The sequence below is a fragment of the Stegostoma tigrinum genome, chromosome 30, assembly GCF_030684315.1.
Source record: "Stegostoma tigrinum isolate sSteTig4 chromosome 30, sSteTig4.hap1, whole genome shotgun sequence".
Lineage (NCBI taxonomy): Eukaryota > Metazoa > Chordata > Chondrichthyes > Orectolobiformes > Stegostomatidae > Stegostoma > Stegostoma tigrinum.
The window spans coordinates 21,398,452-21,412,219 of NC_081383.1; the positions used below are offsets into that span (position 1 = coordinate 21,398,452).

At 38.3% G+C, this 13,768-nt stretch overlaps 1 protein-coding gene across 10 annotated transcripts in view; it reads left to right on the forward strand.

Moving 5' to 3' along the window:
* LOC125465836 (transcription factor 12-like) overlaps nucleotides 1–4,106 on the forward strand; it is a 129,315-nt gene extending 125,209 nt beyond the window's left edge. For all 10 annotated transcript variants that reach the window (XM_048559738.1, XM_048559743.2, XM_048559739.2 and 7 more), the window contains 2 exons: nucleotides 2,398–2,543; nucleotides 3,928–4,106. In XM_048559738.1, the coding sequence (XP_048415695.1) occupies nucleotides 2,398–2,540 (143 nt within the window). In that variant the 3' untranslated portion in view covers nucleotides 2,541–2,543; nucleotides 3,928–4,106. The remainder of the gene's footprint in view (nucleotides 1–2,397; nucleotides 2,544–3,927) is intronic.
* The last annotated feature ends 9,662 nt before the right edge of the window (nucleotides 4,107–13,768 follow it).

Sequence of the window (13,768 nt, forward strand, 5' to 3'; positions counted from 1 at the left end):
TCTTCTTACCCCACCCCTGTACAGCTGAGTCACCTGTGGTACTTGGACTTGGCTATAGTTGCATGCCCCAAAGAAACAGTCACCCTCTTCGCTTTCCAAATGGGAATGCTGACTAGCATGTATGATTTAGCTCTAACCCTAACCCTAACCCTATCTCAGTCCTGCACAACTTGCCTGGTAGTCACCTCAGGCTCTCTGCCTGCCACCTTCTAAACTGTAGTGTGGCCACCTCCATATACGCACTATCCACAGATCCTCTGGTTTGCTGATGCTCAGCAGTGATTCCAACCACTATTCAAGTTCTGAAACTGTGTTCAAGCTTGCATTGGTGACACTTCCTGCAGATGTGTTTATCTTGGGATATGTAGTATGCCCCATAACTTCACAAATGCCACAGGTTATACACTTTACTTGGCTGTTCTGATTTCATGTCCCCTAACTCTTTAAAACAACCCATTTGTTATCCCTAAAATAAGAATGGATTTGCTATGAAGTTTAGAGCTATTTCTCAAAAAGGACAAAGAATGTCTAAAATCTTAAAACACAAACTACATACTGAACTTTCAATTGAAAGATTAGAAATGCTGACCAAACCTACCCACCAATTAGCTGCTTTCCCTGCATTTGTGATGTCATGCTGTAGTTGGTCTCTACAGGTGAGCCTCTCAACCCACTGTTTATTTCTTGGTGTTAGCCTTTAATTAAAGCACCTTTTTGGCAGAAATTCACAGTTGCTCACTCTCTCTGTCTCATCAAGTTTCTCTCACTCTAAGTGTGGCTTACACTGACCTATTTCACGAGTGCATACCTGAACGTTGCCCACATCTTGTTCATGCGGGACAAGATTGCTTCATTGTCTGAGATGCACATAGAATCATCACAGACATCCACCCCTCTGACCAAAGAAAAATTAAAGTTGAAGATTGATTGTAAACATGTCCTGAAACTGAGATGATTTGCCTCCCCACACATCTCTCCTGCTAGGCATGCTGCCAATACACTGGACTTTCCTGTCATTGGGAACGGAGAAAGTTCATTGAGCATCTTCTTTTTGGTTAGTTAATTGCCCCTGATTCACAGCTGTATAAGGCAGAACTGCAGAACTTTGATTTAATCAGTTGGCTGTGGGACAGTTGATTGTTCTAAGCTCTGTATTTGTTATCTTCCTAATTCAAGGACAACATTGCTGGGGCCCCTGCTTCTGATGGCAGGACTTCTCAGGACTTCTGCAAAATGTTTATATTAATGTTAACATTTCAAATTCAAATTGCTTGTCAATCCTTCCTCATAGTTGAACAACTTGCCAACACTCATTTCTTGGACTCTGATACTTAATGAGAATTTGTCTATCTATGCTGCTGAAACCAAATTGGAAGAACAGTAAACGTTTGAAAGGAAAAGCTCAATTCCCTTCCCATTAAAACATTTTGAAGCCTTCATATGAGTTGAATGGATATATGGGGATGTTAATGAACAACGGTACTTAATCTGAAGTAGAGCATGGTGGTAGATATTTTCAGTCAGGCAAAGGGATTGTGAAGGTAATTACAGGAAATGCCAAATTATTTGTATTATGATTTTTGTAATCCCCTTTTTATTAATGATCAGATATTCTGATAGCCAAATGGTCATTACAGCAATGTAGGCTGGAATTGCACGTTGGGACTGTGCAGAAATCCCGATGTATTTGACTCTGTGGGAAATGTAAAATTCTGATTGGCAATTCCCTTACATCTGTAATCCTCAGAATTAAGATTCAGTTCCTACATGCTTTCACCTGGAGTAGGCGTTTTAATGCTACAGCTTTTCTTGGTTGATAACTAAGCTGAACTCTGAATCGCCACTATCTCACTCATCGTGATTCTTCTTGAATAATCTGAAATAGCCCCTCCCCCCTCTCGTGTGCTCTCTCTCCGCATTCTAAGTCATGACTACTGGTGAACCTTTTTTTGTTCTGGAAAATTCAGTTTTCTTTGTGTAATGCCAGATTTTTCCATCATGATATAAATTATAAGTTTTTAATATTTTCAACATGGCTATACATTAGAAATTGAAATATTTATTTTCCTCTCTGTAAAGTTAATGTAGAATGAGAAATAATTTTTACTCGTGGACTTCCTCTCTGCAACAATATCCTCACTGGATGCTTGCACTAATTGACAACATTACTGTCACTAAACATTTGGCAGTGTCCGTAATTTGGCACCAAAGTATGTGTAACAAATATGTGTAAAAGAATTCACTTGCAGTGTAGAGATCTTGATGTACTTTTTATTCCAATGTTTATATTTTTAATTTTGTGAAAGATGAATTGTAGTGAAAAATATCAAAGGTTTGCTATATTTCTAACAATTTTATGGTTTGTATTTTCTTTCCACATTGTTTTTTTTCCTCTAGAACGTAATTTGAACCCTAAAGCTGCTTGCCTTAAACGAAGGGAAGAGGAGAAGGTATCTGCAGTAGTAGGAGAGCAGCCACTGCCCCTTTCAGCTGCACATCCTAGTCTGGGAGATAATCACAATGCAGTGAGCCACATGTAGAAGGTAAAATCCCAATCTATAGCATGCTGGAAAGTGAGAAACAGATTTTTAACCCTTGTGAATAAAGTTTTATAAGCAGTCTAAATTGGTACAATTCAGTTTAGGTGTGAAAACTCCCTGATGGCACAGTAAATTTATTACTGTTAAATTAGAATAGACTTAAGGTAGTCAGTCTCTGCTGCCATCTGTCTGCCTTGGTGAGTTCTTGGCTGAGCAGAAGAAATATGACCAGTCTAGGCTCCTTGACCCAATAAATGATCTAATTCCCCTGCATCAGACTGCACAGATATAGGAAAGCATTGCCTCCTTATTGTATCTCCCTTTGGATGTAATGTTGAGTGATACTTGTTTAACCTTGAGCTTTTTGAAATCACTAAAAGTATCCTGTTCAATAACAGGTACAAATTGCATTCTTACAGTACTTTCAATGTGTAAAAACTGACTAATTTGAATTTGTCTAGTTGATCAAAATATGCAGTTTATCAACTTGGACCAAGATTGCATTTGAGAATATAATTTCTTCGTAAATCATAGACCGTCGAATCCCTGCAGTTTGGACACAGGTCCTTTTGGCCCAACAAGTCCGCACCAACCGACACAGCATCCCGCACAGACCCATTTCCCCCTGATTAAACCCACCTAATCTACACATCCCTGAACACTATAGGCAATTTGCATGACCAATTCACCTAGCCTGTGCGTCTTTGGACTGTGCGAGGAAACCGGAGGAACACACGCAGACTCTGGGAGAACGTGCAAACTCCAAACGGACAGTCGCCCAAGGGTGGAATCAAACCCGGATCCCTGGCACCATAAGGCAGCAGTGCTAACCACTAAGCCAATGTGCAGTGGAAGGTTATTTAACTTGGAAAGAGCTCTAAAGCAACTGAATTGAAGTTTATCGTTATGAACTAAACAGCCCACACACAGAATAAAAATCGAAATTGCTGGAAGAACTCAACAATCATTGATTTAAGTGGCGCAAGCTAGATGGTGCTAACCCTAAGTTTCCACGGCATTTTGGCTTAGTGGTTAGCACCATCTAGCTTGCCCCATTTAAATCAATGATTGTTGAGTTCTTCCAGCAATTTCTATTTTTATTCTTTGTGTGTGCTGTTTAGTTCATAACGATAAACTTTGGAACTCTCCCCAAGTAAAATTACAACTTTCTTTCAAAGTTTTGCCTTAGTTTACAATTGGTAATTGTATAAAATGGATTTACTTATTTGCTTTGAACATATGAGAGCACTTTTGGAGATTTGGATTGTTGAACAATATGTGCATTTGTGAAAATCAGTGCAGTTTTTTTTAGTTCAAATTGGTTAGATAATTGCAAATACAATGTAAAAACATGTAAGATATCCTAACTATTTTATCTTTCTCACAGCTGCTTCTGCCTGGTATAACTGAAGCTGTTGAGCAAGAGGGTGCACATCATCCGTCATCTTTCTCTTTAAGGAAGAAACCTTGTTCTGCCAAAAAGATGATAAACTGATGAATCCTTTCTGGATCAGAATTGCAAATGTGAACCCATGCATTTGCTGTACCTATCTAAAAAAGTGGGTGGGGGGGTGGGAGGGAAGTCGACATATATCGTTGAAGTACTGGATTTCTGTGCTGCAAAAAGGTTTTTTCTACAGCCCAAAGAAAAAATCTTCCCCACAGTGGAAAAAAGGAGTTAGTGCCTAAGCTTATCTTAAATCCCAGTATGTTTTAATGAAACTTACAAGGATGTGAGGTTGTTTTGGAACAAAATTTCAGAAGTCCTTTTTTGCTTGTTTTGTAAGCAATTGGTCTTTTTGTTTTAAAAAGAGAACTTTTGGTGTCCTTGGTTTGCAGCATTCCCAGCAAAAATATTTGTCTTACTCAATTGACACTCAACCACTCCATATCTCCCTGGTAGTTGGCTGGGAGGAATTGTTAGCCAATGGACAAAATATTCTACAGACCTGCTCTTGCCCTGCCTGTATGATCAGGTTTTTCTGGAGGGCCAACAAAATGAGTGCATTACAAAAGCTAGTTCATTCATTTGTAGGGAGTTATTTTATGTAAAATGAGCAAAACTATATTTTTGCATTATTAGACTTTACATTGTAGTTTTTTAAGGTAGCTGGGCATAATGTGTACTTAGAAATTGAAAGGTCTTTGAAGACTTTCATGTTGCAACAGAAAACGTTGCAGATTCTAGGTATTCTATGACTATAGGTTTGTCATGGACTTATTCAAGAGTGGGAAAAGTTTCCTCCTTTTTGTAGGATTCCTGCACAATGAACTGTTCAAAATGTTTAAAATTCATATGAATTGGTTGTGGAATCTAATCAGGATGTGAGCAACTTGTGTATCTGTGGCTTGCATCATGCCAAGCTGAATTCATTTCTGCAGCAGCCTGTGTACTGTGGAAAAGAACCCATTACAAATAAAACACGGAATCAGTCTTCCACTGAACATATTCACAGACTTTCACCAGCCAAGCAGAAGACACAGTACTTTTGACATAACTTTTTTTTTACTTTAGAAAAAAAGATGTGAACAAGTGGAAAACGGGCAATGAAACCATGGAACTGAATGAACAAAGTTTTTGACATTTTAGGGTAATATGCCTGACATTTCTAGAACTGCATTAAGTATTGTGCAGTGACATTTCTCAGCTCATTTTGAGTATTGCAGATGTATGTAATAGTTTAAAAAAAATTACATGTGGCCTTTTCATTCTTGTACTTGTGATGCAATGTGAACAGAATGAAAAATGACCAGTGCCTAACATTTCATTAAAAGCCTCTTTTTTGTCTAGTGCTTTTTTTGCTAAGAAAAGACTTGCAGTATACCCTTACAAAGTGAAATTTAAGGAAAAAAGTTGGCTTATTTTCACAACAACGATCCTTTTATACCATAAATCTTGAAAATGTCTTGGATTCTGAATGTTACTTTTTGTAGATTTTTACTCTGTCTGATTCCAGAAGTTTATTTTACTACATTTTAGGCAATGCTTCTTCTAGCATCCATACAGTACTTAAATGTTGCACAATTAGATTTCTGATTGTGTTGCTGAGTGCCTCAAGTTCCTTGTGTTTTCTTTTTTGTATTTGTACAAGCATCAAAACAGCTGGCTGGAGTATTCAGAAAAGTAGTTTAAATCATTTCCTTTTGTCTTAGTAGCTAATGAGAACTGTCATGTATATAACAGTAATGTAGCAATAAATGTGCCATTTTTATAACAGGAATGCCCCTCCTTTTTAATGTCAGTTTAATCTTGTATACCCAATGTCATTGTAATAAAGGGTTTACCTTAAATTTAAAAGCAAAAAGCTTCATTTAACTTTTTCATTGTGTAATTTGGCAAGTATATATTGGGGGGGGCGGGGGGGGCGGGGGGGAGGGGGGGAGTGATATTTACAACTATACCCGTTTACATTCACTTTCTAATCTTTTTTAGTTAATAAGATCAGGAAATGCCCCATTCAAAATGTGCTTTTCTGACCTAATCTTGGGCAGTATGCTTTCAGAAATGTTGTAATTATAAGAAGTTGCAACTTCTTGTATATGGTGATTAGGTCAGTAATGACATGTTAACCATTTGTAAAATAGTTGACATTTGAAGCTTTGCTAGAGGTCAGTGGCTGTGAAATTTTCCACCAAAACAATTCTCCACAGGTTATGAATACATGTACTAAAATGTCTGCTTGTATTATAACTTTTTTTTTCCCCCCCTTTTCTTTAGTCTATTTCTCTCTTCTGCTTTTCTGAAATTCTGTTGGTTCAGTGATGGCAAGTATGCCTCTCAGTAAAGTTCCACCCTAGAAACTTCAGCATGTAACTTGATTGACACCAGTGCATAATGTGTGTCATGCTGCTTAAGATGTCCCTTTTTTTGCCAAGATTAGATGTTTAAACAATGTTTAAATAAAAGATCGCATCATGAGGATGATGTGGTGGTCCATGTCATTGGGCATCCCACCATGGCAGATGGAATTTAAATTCACTTTATGAAATCTGAAGTTGAAAGCTCATAGCGGTGACCGTGAAAGTATCATTTGTCACAAAACCCATCAGGTTATCTAATGTTCTTTAGGAAAAGAAATCTACCAGGCTGGCCTGCAGGTCACTTCAGGCTTGAAGCAACATGGTTCACTTTTACTGTTCTCTTAAATGACCTAGTAAACTAATAGGTTTAAGGGCAAATTAAGATGGGCAACAACAATGGCCTTGCAAGTAACACCCACAATCCCATGGATTTTTTTAAGCCTGTTGTTCTAGTCACTGTTTCTCTATTATTAAAACAAGTTGGGCTGTTTGATTTTCCTGCTTGAAAATTGGATGCTTCATTTCATTTCCTAGATCACTTTTGCAAAAGATATACTGGCTGTTAAGCATCTTGTTGTTGTGACAGTCGGCCTCTCTTCACTGTACCCCTACCTTGCCTTCTTTCAGCCCTTCTATCTATTTCTTTCTCTTTATTCTCCACTTTGTTCTTGTTTCCAACTTTATTAGTCGTGTTGCTTTTGGAACTAAAGCTAAGTGCTAATTACTCAGGAGAAGGTGGTGGCAAACTGCCTTTTTGAACTGCTGGTGCCCTTGGGTTTGGGGACACATGTTAGTAAGAAGAACTTTGCAGCGTTGAGGAAGGATATTTTTGAGTTTATAGTTTCCTTCTGGGTTCCTGGGTGGCCTGTCCAGTTTCATTCCCCAGTTTCATTCTTTTCTTTTGACTTTTAGCAGGTATGTTCCTTGCTAGCCATTTTCAGAGGGCAGGCAAAAATCATCCACTGGAGTCAGACTAGTTAAAATCAGCAGATTTCCTTTCCTAAAATAGCATAAATGGACCAGATGGGTTTTTGAAGACAGTCAGCTGTGGTTGCCATTAGGCCAGCATTTTAAATCCAGATCTTAATTCAAATTTCACCAGCTGCTATGTGTGCATTACCCTGGTGCTGTGGATTACTAGTTCAGTGACATCGCTATGACTCCCCCTACACTTGCTGTACACTTTTTTTAAATATGTTCTAGATTTTTTTTAATGTAAGAAGAATGAACTCTTCATTTTCATCTTGGTTTACAATGGATGGTTGGGAGAAACAAGTAATTTCATTCATTATTGATGCTCGTTTATTCAACAGTTTTGCTTCATCCACCTTCATATTCCACGTGAGAATTTGTGCTGCAGCATTCCCTACGTGGTCTATCATTCTGTTTTAGTTTCCACACTTCAGAAGGCAGGTTTTGATGTTTTGGGACTAATTTAAATGTTCTTCCAGTACCCTGACATCTGTACTCTGTCCACTAGAAATTTGTTTTCATACTAAGAAGGCTTCATGCAGGAATTATTAATTGATACTAGATATTTCATTTTGTTTAATTTACATGAAGTACTTTGCAGTCTGGGTTATCTGTGGATCATTTTTTTTCTCAAATGAGTTCTCCTGCCCATGTGATTGCTGGAATAAACCCAGTATCTTGGATATGCAACAAGTATTTGAAATTTTGAGATTTGCGATTCATTTCAAACACAATGTGTAATATATAGTTTGCATAATGACTATCACAATAGGAAAATGGGGCTTCAGGTTTTCTTTAAACTTTACGACTGTGATAGTAGCTCAATAAAGACCAATCCATTATTCAATTCCAGACATTGCTTTTTGTAAAGCCTGTTTATGGTTTTTAATCTTTTAAAATATTCAGCATTAGTGTAGGTTTGAAACACTTAAGTGGTTTTGAAAAAAAGTTATTGTAAACTGAATCAGGTGATGAATAACATTTTAGTGCAAAATGGTTACTGCCCAGGACAACAAAGTGCGAAGCTGGGTGAACACAGCAGGCCAAGCAGCATCTCAGGAGCACAAGAGCTGACGTTTCGGGCCTAGACCCTCAGCCCGAAACATCAGCTTTTGTGCTCCTGAGATGCTGCTTGGCCTGCTGTGTTCATCCAGCTTCACACTTTGTTGTCTTGGATTCTCCAGCATCTGCAGTTCCCATTATTTCTGGTTACTGCCCAGTTTTATTGTTATATAATTCATTGACATATCAAAAGTTTTAAGGCAATCCTGCCACCCCTCCACTTGTACTTGCATTTACTACTTCCTCTAGCAGTTCATTCCACACATGAACCACTTTTTAAAGAAAGTGGCCCCTCAAGTTGCCCCTTAAATCTCTCTTGTTGCACCCTTAAAAATACGTACCATAGTTTTGAACTGTTTCCTCCCCACCCTAGGAAAAAGACCCTGGCTACTCACCTTCTCCATGCCCTCCTGATTTTTTTCAACCTCATTAAGATCATCCTTCAGCCTTCTAAGCTCCTGTCAAAAAAGTCCCAGTATTTTTATGTCTCAAACCCTCCATTCCTGGCAACATTCTGGTAAATCTTTTCTAAAAGCTGCCTTCCATTAGCAACGTGACCAGAACTGCACATAGTACTCCAGAAGAAGCCTCGCCAACATACTATACAACCTCAACATGACTTCCCAACTCCTAGACTCAAAAGTTCTGAGCAATGAAGGCAAGCATGCTAAATGCATTCTTAACCATCCTGTCAACTTGTGACACAAATTTCAAAGAATTATGTATCAGAGCCCCTAGGTCTCTTTGTTTAAGACATGTCCTCCTTTGTTTTACCAGAATATAATACCTGCATTTATTCAAATTAAACTCAATTTGCCAGTCTGTGAGTCAGCCCATGACTCATTTGATCAAGATTTTTGTAATCTTCAATAATTTTCTTCACTGTCCCCTATACCACCAATTTTGGTGTCATCTACAAACTTAATAACTGCCTCCTGTATTCTCATCCAAATCTTTAATATAAATGACAGACAAAAGTGAACCCAATACCAATCCCAATCCCTGTGGGACAAAGCTGCTCACAGACTTCCACTCCAATAAACAAAGGCTGTAGAAAAGATTCATAAGGATGTTGCCAGGCTTGGTTGACTTGAGGTATAGGGAGAGGCTGAATAGGCTGGGACTATTTTCCTTGGTGCATCAGATGCTGCAGGATGGCCTTGAAAAGATTTATAAATCATGAGGGGCATGGATAGGGTGAATAGCCAAGGTCTATTCCCAGGGTAAGGGAGTCCAAAACTAAAGGGCATAGGTTTGAAAATTAAGGGTAGGCCACGTAGATGGAGATGAGACATTTCTTCACCCAAAGACTGGTGTGCCTGTGGAAATCATTACCAAAGGGAGTAGTTGATGTCAAAACATTAAACAGGTTCAAGATGCAGCTAGATGTAGAACTTGGGGCGAATGGGATCAAAGGTTGTGGGTAGAAAATGTCCTAAGCCTGCTGGGTTAGACTATCAGCCATGATTGTGACAAATGGCAGAGCAGGTTCAAAGGGCCAAATGGCGGCTTCTTGATCCTACCTTCTTGGTTTAAGGTGACAGGGGAAAGATATAAAAGGGACCTAAGGGGCAGCCTTTTCATGTAGAGGGTGGTGCATGTATGGAATGAGCTACAGAGGAAATGATGGAGGCTGGTACAATTACAAGATTTAAGTCATCTGGATAAGTTTGAGTAGGAAGGCTTTACACAGGTATAGACCAAATGTTGACAAATAGTCCTAGATTAATTCAGGATCTCTGGTAGGTGTGTATGATTTGGACCAAAGGGTCACTTTCTGTGAATTACAACTCTAACAGCCCTTCTCCACCACCCTCTGTCTCCTATTGTCAAGCCAATTTTGTATCTAATTGGCAAGATCACCCTGGAGCTTTGAAGTACTTTGCCTATCTTTGATCACCACTTTCATATGATCTCTTTCTAGCTGCTTTAGCTTCAGCTCAGATTGTTTGAGCTTGAACAGCACTGAGCAATCTGGAAGTTGAACAGTTCATGCTGTATGCTCTAGGAGATAGTCACCTTAGAGGTCAGGATAGTGTGTGGATGGACATCTGGAAGAGTAGAAAGAAGCCAGCAGCACTAAGATCTGGATAATAAATAGATGGCAGGATGGGATAAATATTTCGTGATGTTCTGTAATTTGAGTCAAAGAAGGACTCAATGAGGAACATAAACACATGGTTAACAAAGGCAGTCAGGAAGTATCCCATTTTAAAAAAAAGACTCAGGCATGCAAAGTGATGATTACTAATGGAGGCTACAGAATTACTTTTCTTTGGGGAGGGTTGCAGAAACCAGCAGTAGATGACTAAAGCTTTTAAAAGGGGAGAAATTTTGATTAGTAAATTGGCAAGAAATGAGACACTTGGAAGTTATGACTGAGAAACTAATAACTTGGAAAAGGGAAATGGGAGCTAAACTTAAACCATTTTGCATTGGCCTTTATGGTGGAGGATATGATAAATATCCCAAAGAAAACATAAGGTGCTAAGGTCTTCTAACAGTTCTTATTATAAGGGACAAGTATTTGATAAAGTAAAGTAGATAAATGATGGCCTGCATCTAAATATTTTAAAGTATGTGGCTGCAGAGATGATGGTGATGTTTGTTGAAATATTACAAACTCTCAAGATTCCAGGAAGTTAACAAGTTTTCAGTGTGACGCCCTGAGCAAGAAGGAAGGTAGACAGAAAACAGGAAACTATAGGCCAGTTAGCCTAATACGTGTTGTATGGAAAATGCCAGAGTTCATTTTTTTTTAAGAGAGGAAATAACAGTACATTTAGAAAATCTTAACACAATCATGCTGTATCAGAGGGATGAAACCAAAGTTGACAAAGGGGAGCCAGAAGATGTGACTTTCGAGGAGGCATTCAATAGGGTGCCACACAAAGAATTATTGCAACAGCTGAGAGCTACTAGTATTGGGATGATGTAAGCTTGGATTGAAGACTGGTTAATGGATTATTTTTGGGTTGAAAAGGGATAACTAGTGAAGTGCCACCAGAACCAGTCCTCTAAGAATTATTTACTAACTGCATAACTAACTTGAAGGTTCAGGCAGAGTGAAATGTATCCAAATTTGTTTACAATACCATAATGGGAGCGAAGACGTTATAATGAATCTGCAAGGAGATTATAGATAGGTTGAATGCATGAGCAAAAACTTGGCAGTTGGAGTTTAATGTAGGAAAGTGTGGAATTGTGAACTTTGATAAGAAGAACAAAAAAAAAGCAAGCTATTATTTAATTAGAGAAATTCCCAAAGAGAGTGCAGCGGAGAAGAATAAGGGTACTTTTATACATTAAACACAAAGTTAGCATGCAGGTGCAGAAGATAATCAAGATAAATTAAGTTTTGGACTTCAATAGCAGATTGGATTTTAAAGATAGGAAGGTCTAATTACAACTGCATCATGTTGATGAAACCACATCTTGAACTCTGTATATTGGTTTCATTCCTAGAATGAAGAGGTTGACTTCAATCATTAGAGTTTAGAAGAATGAGGGATGATGATATTGAAATATACAACATTTTGAGGGGCTTTGACTAGGTACATGTTTCTATTAGTGGGGGAATCTTGAAAGGAAGGATGTTGTTGCAGAACAACAAAATAGGGTTAGGCTTTGAAATGGATATGTACAGAAATGTCTTCTGACAGTGAATGTCTACTCCAGAGACTATGGACATTACATCACTAAAAGTATTTAAAGAGGATTTAGATGTTTGAAACACGAGTTAATATAAAGGAGTAGTTGAGGTTTGAGGCAGATCAGCCAGTCTTATAGAATGGTGAGGTAAGCTTGAGAGAATGAATGCCCTACTGTTACTGTTTATTAAGCTTTTAGTGCGTGGCTTGAAGCATGGTACAAGAAGGAGGGCTTCAGATTTTTGGCATATTGAAACCAGTCTTGGCACAGAAGATAGCTATTCAAAAGCAATGGGTACATATCAATAGTACTAAGAATGACATCCTTTTGATGTTCAGTGGTATGATTGGGAGAGTGTAAGTTCTGGATTTGCATCAGCATATGGAAGTCAAAAAGGAAACTAAAGTGTGTAAAGTGAATGTTGAACAGTACTGAAGGAATGTGCCTTTGGATGATCTGAGAGGGAGTATGAGGATTGGAAGGACATCATTTGTATAGATGTGTGGTGAATAAGGTTATTGAGCTATATGCACAAATAGCAGTGTGGAAATGCATTGTAGTGCCAGTGATGGAATTGTGACTCAAACATGATAAGTACTGTGCATTTAGTAGACAGGGTTATTAAATTTTCAAAAAAACAGTGAAGAAAGGAAAAAGGGCAAGGCAAAAACAAAGAACTGATCTTTTTTTAAAAAGACATTGTGGTATCAGAAAGGGGGATGTCCTTGAGAGGAAAAAGACAGAGACCATTTGCGACTTGGTGTATTCTATCAGCCTCAGTGGTGAAAGAGATGGGGACAAATCTCCAGGGAAATCAGATATACTAAAACTGAAGAGAAGGACTTTATCCCAATCAATAATTGATTAATTAATGTTAAAGGGTTAAAAAGGGAGAGGAAGTTCTAAACTCTGTTCAGGATAATTTTTTTGAAGGACAGTATTGTTGAATCTAGTGCTGGGAAATCAGATGGACCAAGAACCTCTCGGAATGTTTGAGTAAGAATGGTCATTGAGTTGAGAGATTTAGGTTAGTAAAGGAGAAGAGCAAGGAATGTTTTAATATACAGCTTTTCAATCGGGAGTGAACTAATTTCTGTGCAATTGAATAGGAATCTAGCCAGGGTAAAATGGAACTGGAGACTAGCAAAGGAAAAACTAATGGAACAGCAGGTAGTCTTTAAGGAAGACTTGCATTCCACTAGGGCACAGCTGATCTAAAAAACAAGGCTCCAGGTATGCCAGGGAGATAGCGATGATGATCACAAAGGAAGATGTGGGATGCATGTCAGGTAAGTTCTTAAAGTGAGAACTAGGTCAAATAAAGGATGGGTGAGGAGAAATGTACGACTGGCAGAGAGAGTATATGAAAATAAAATTGGTCAATATAAAATGAAACCCAAAAATCTGCAAGGATCTGTAAATTGGAAGAATGTATTTTACAAGTGTAATCTGAGGAATTTGGGTGGCCGAGTTGATACGGAGATTTTAATTAGGCCTTAAAGAAGAGAGACCTTTTGTAATGAAATTCAGACCTAGACATGGAAGGCATATTTAATCAGAGTAGACCAGTGGGAGGTTATTAATGAATGAAAATTGTTGAAGGATTGGAGGAGATGACTGAAGTGTTGAGATCTTGAAGGTTCTGTACTATATGTTGTGCTGAAGCCTTGGAATAGGTTCACTGCTTCTAATCCTCCTTTGAATTAGTAACTGAGACTAATACTAAATGGGAAAGGATGCCC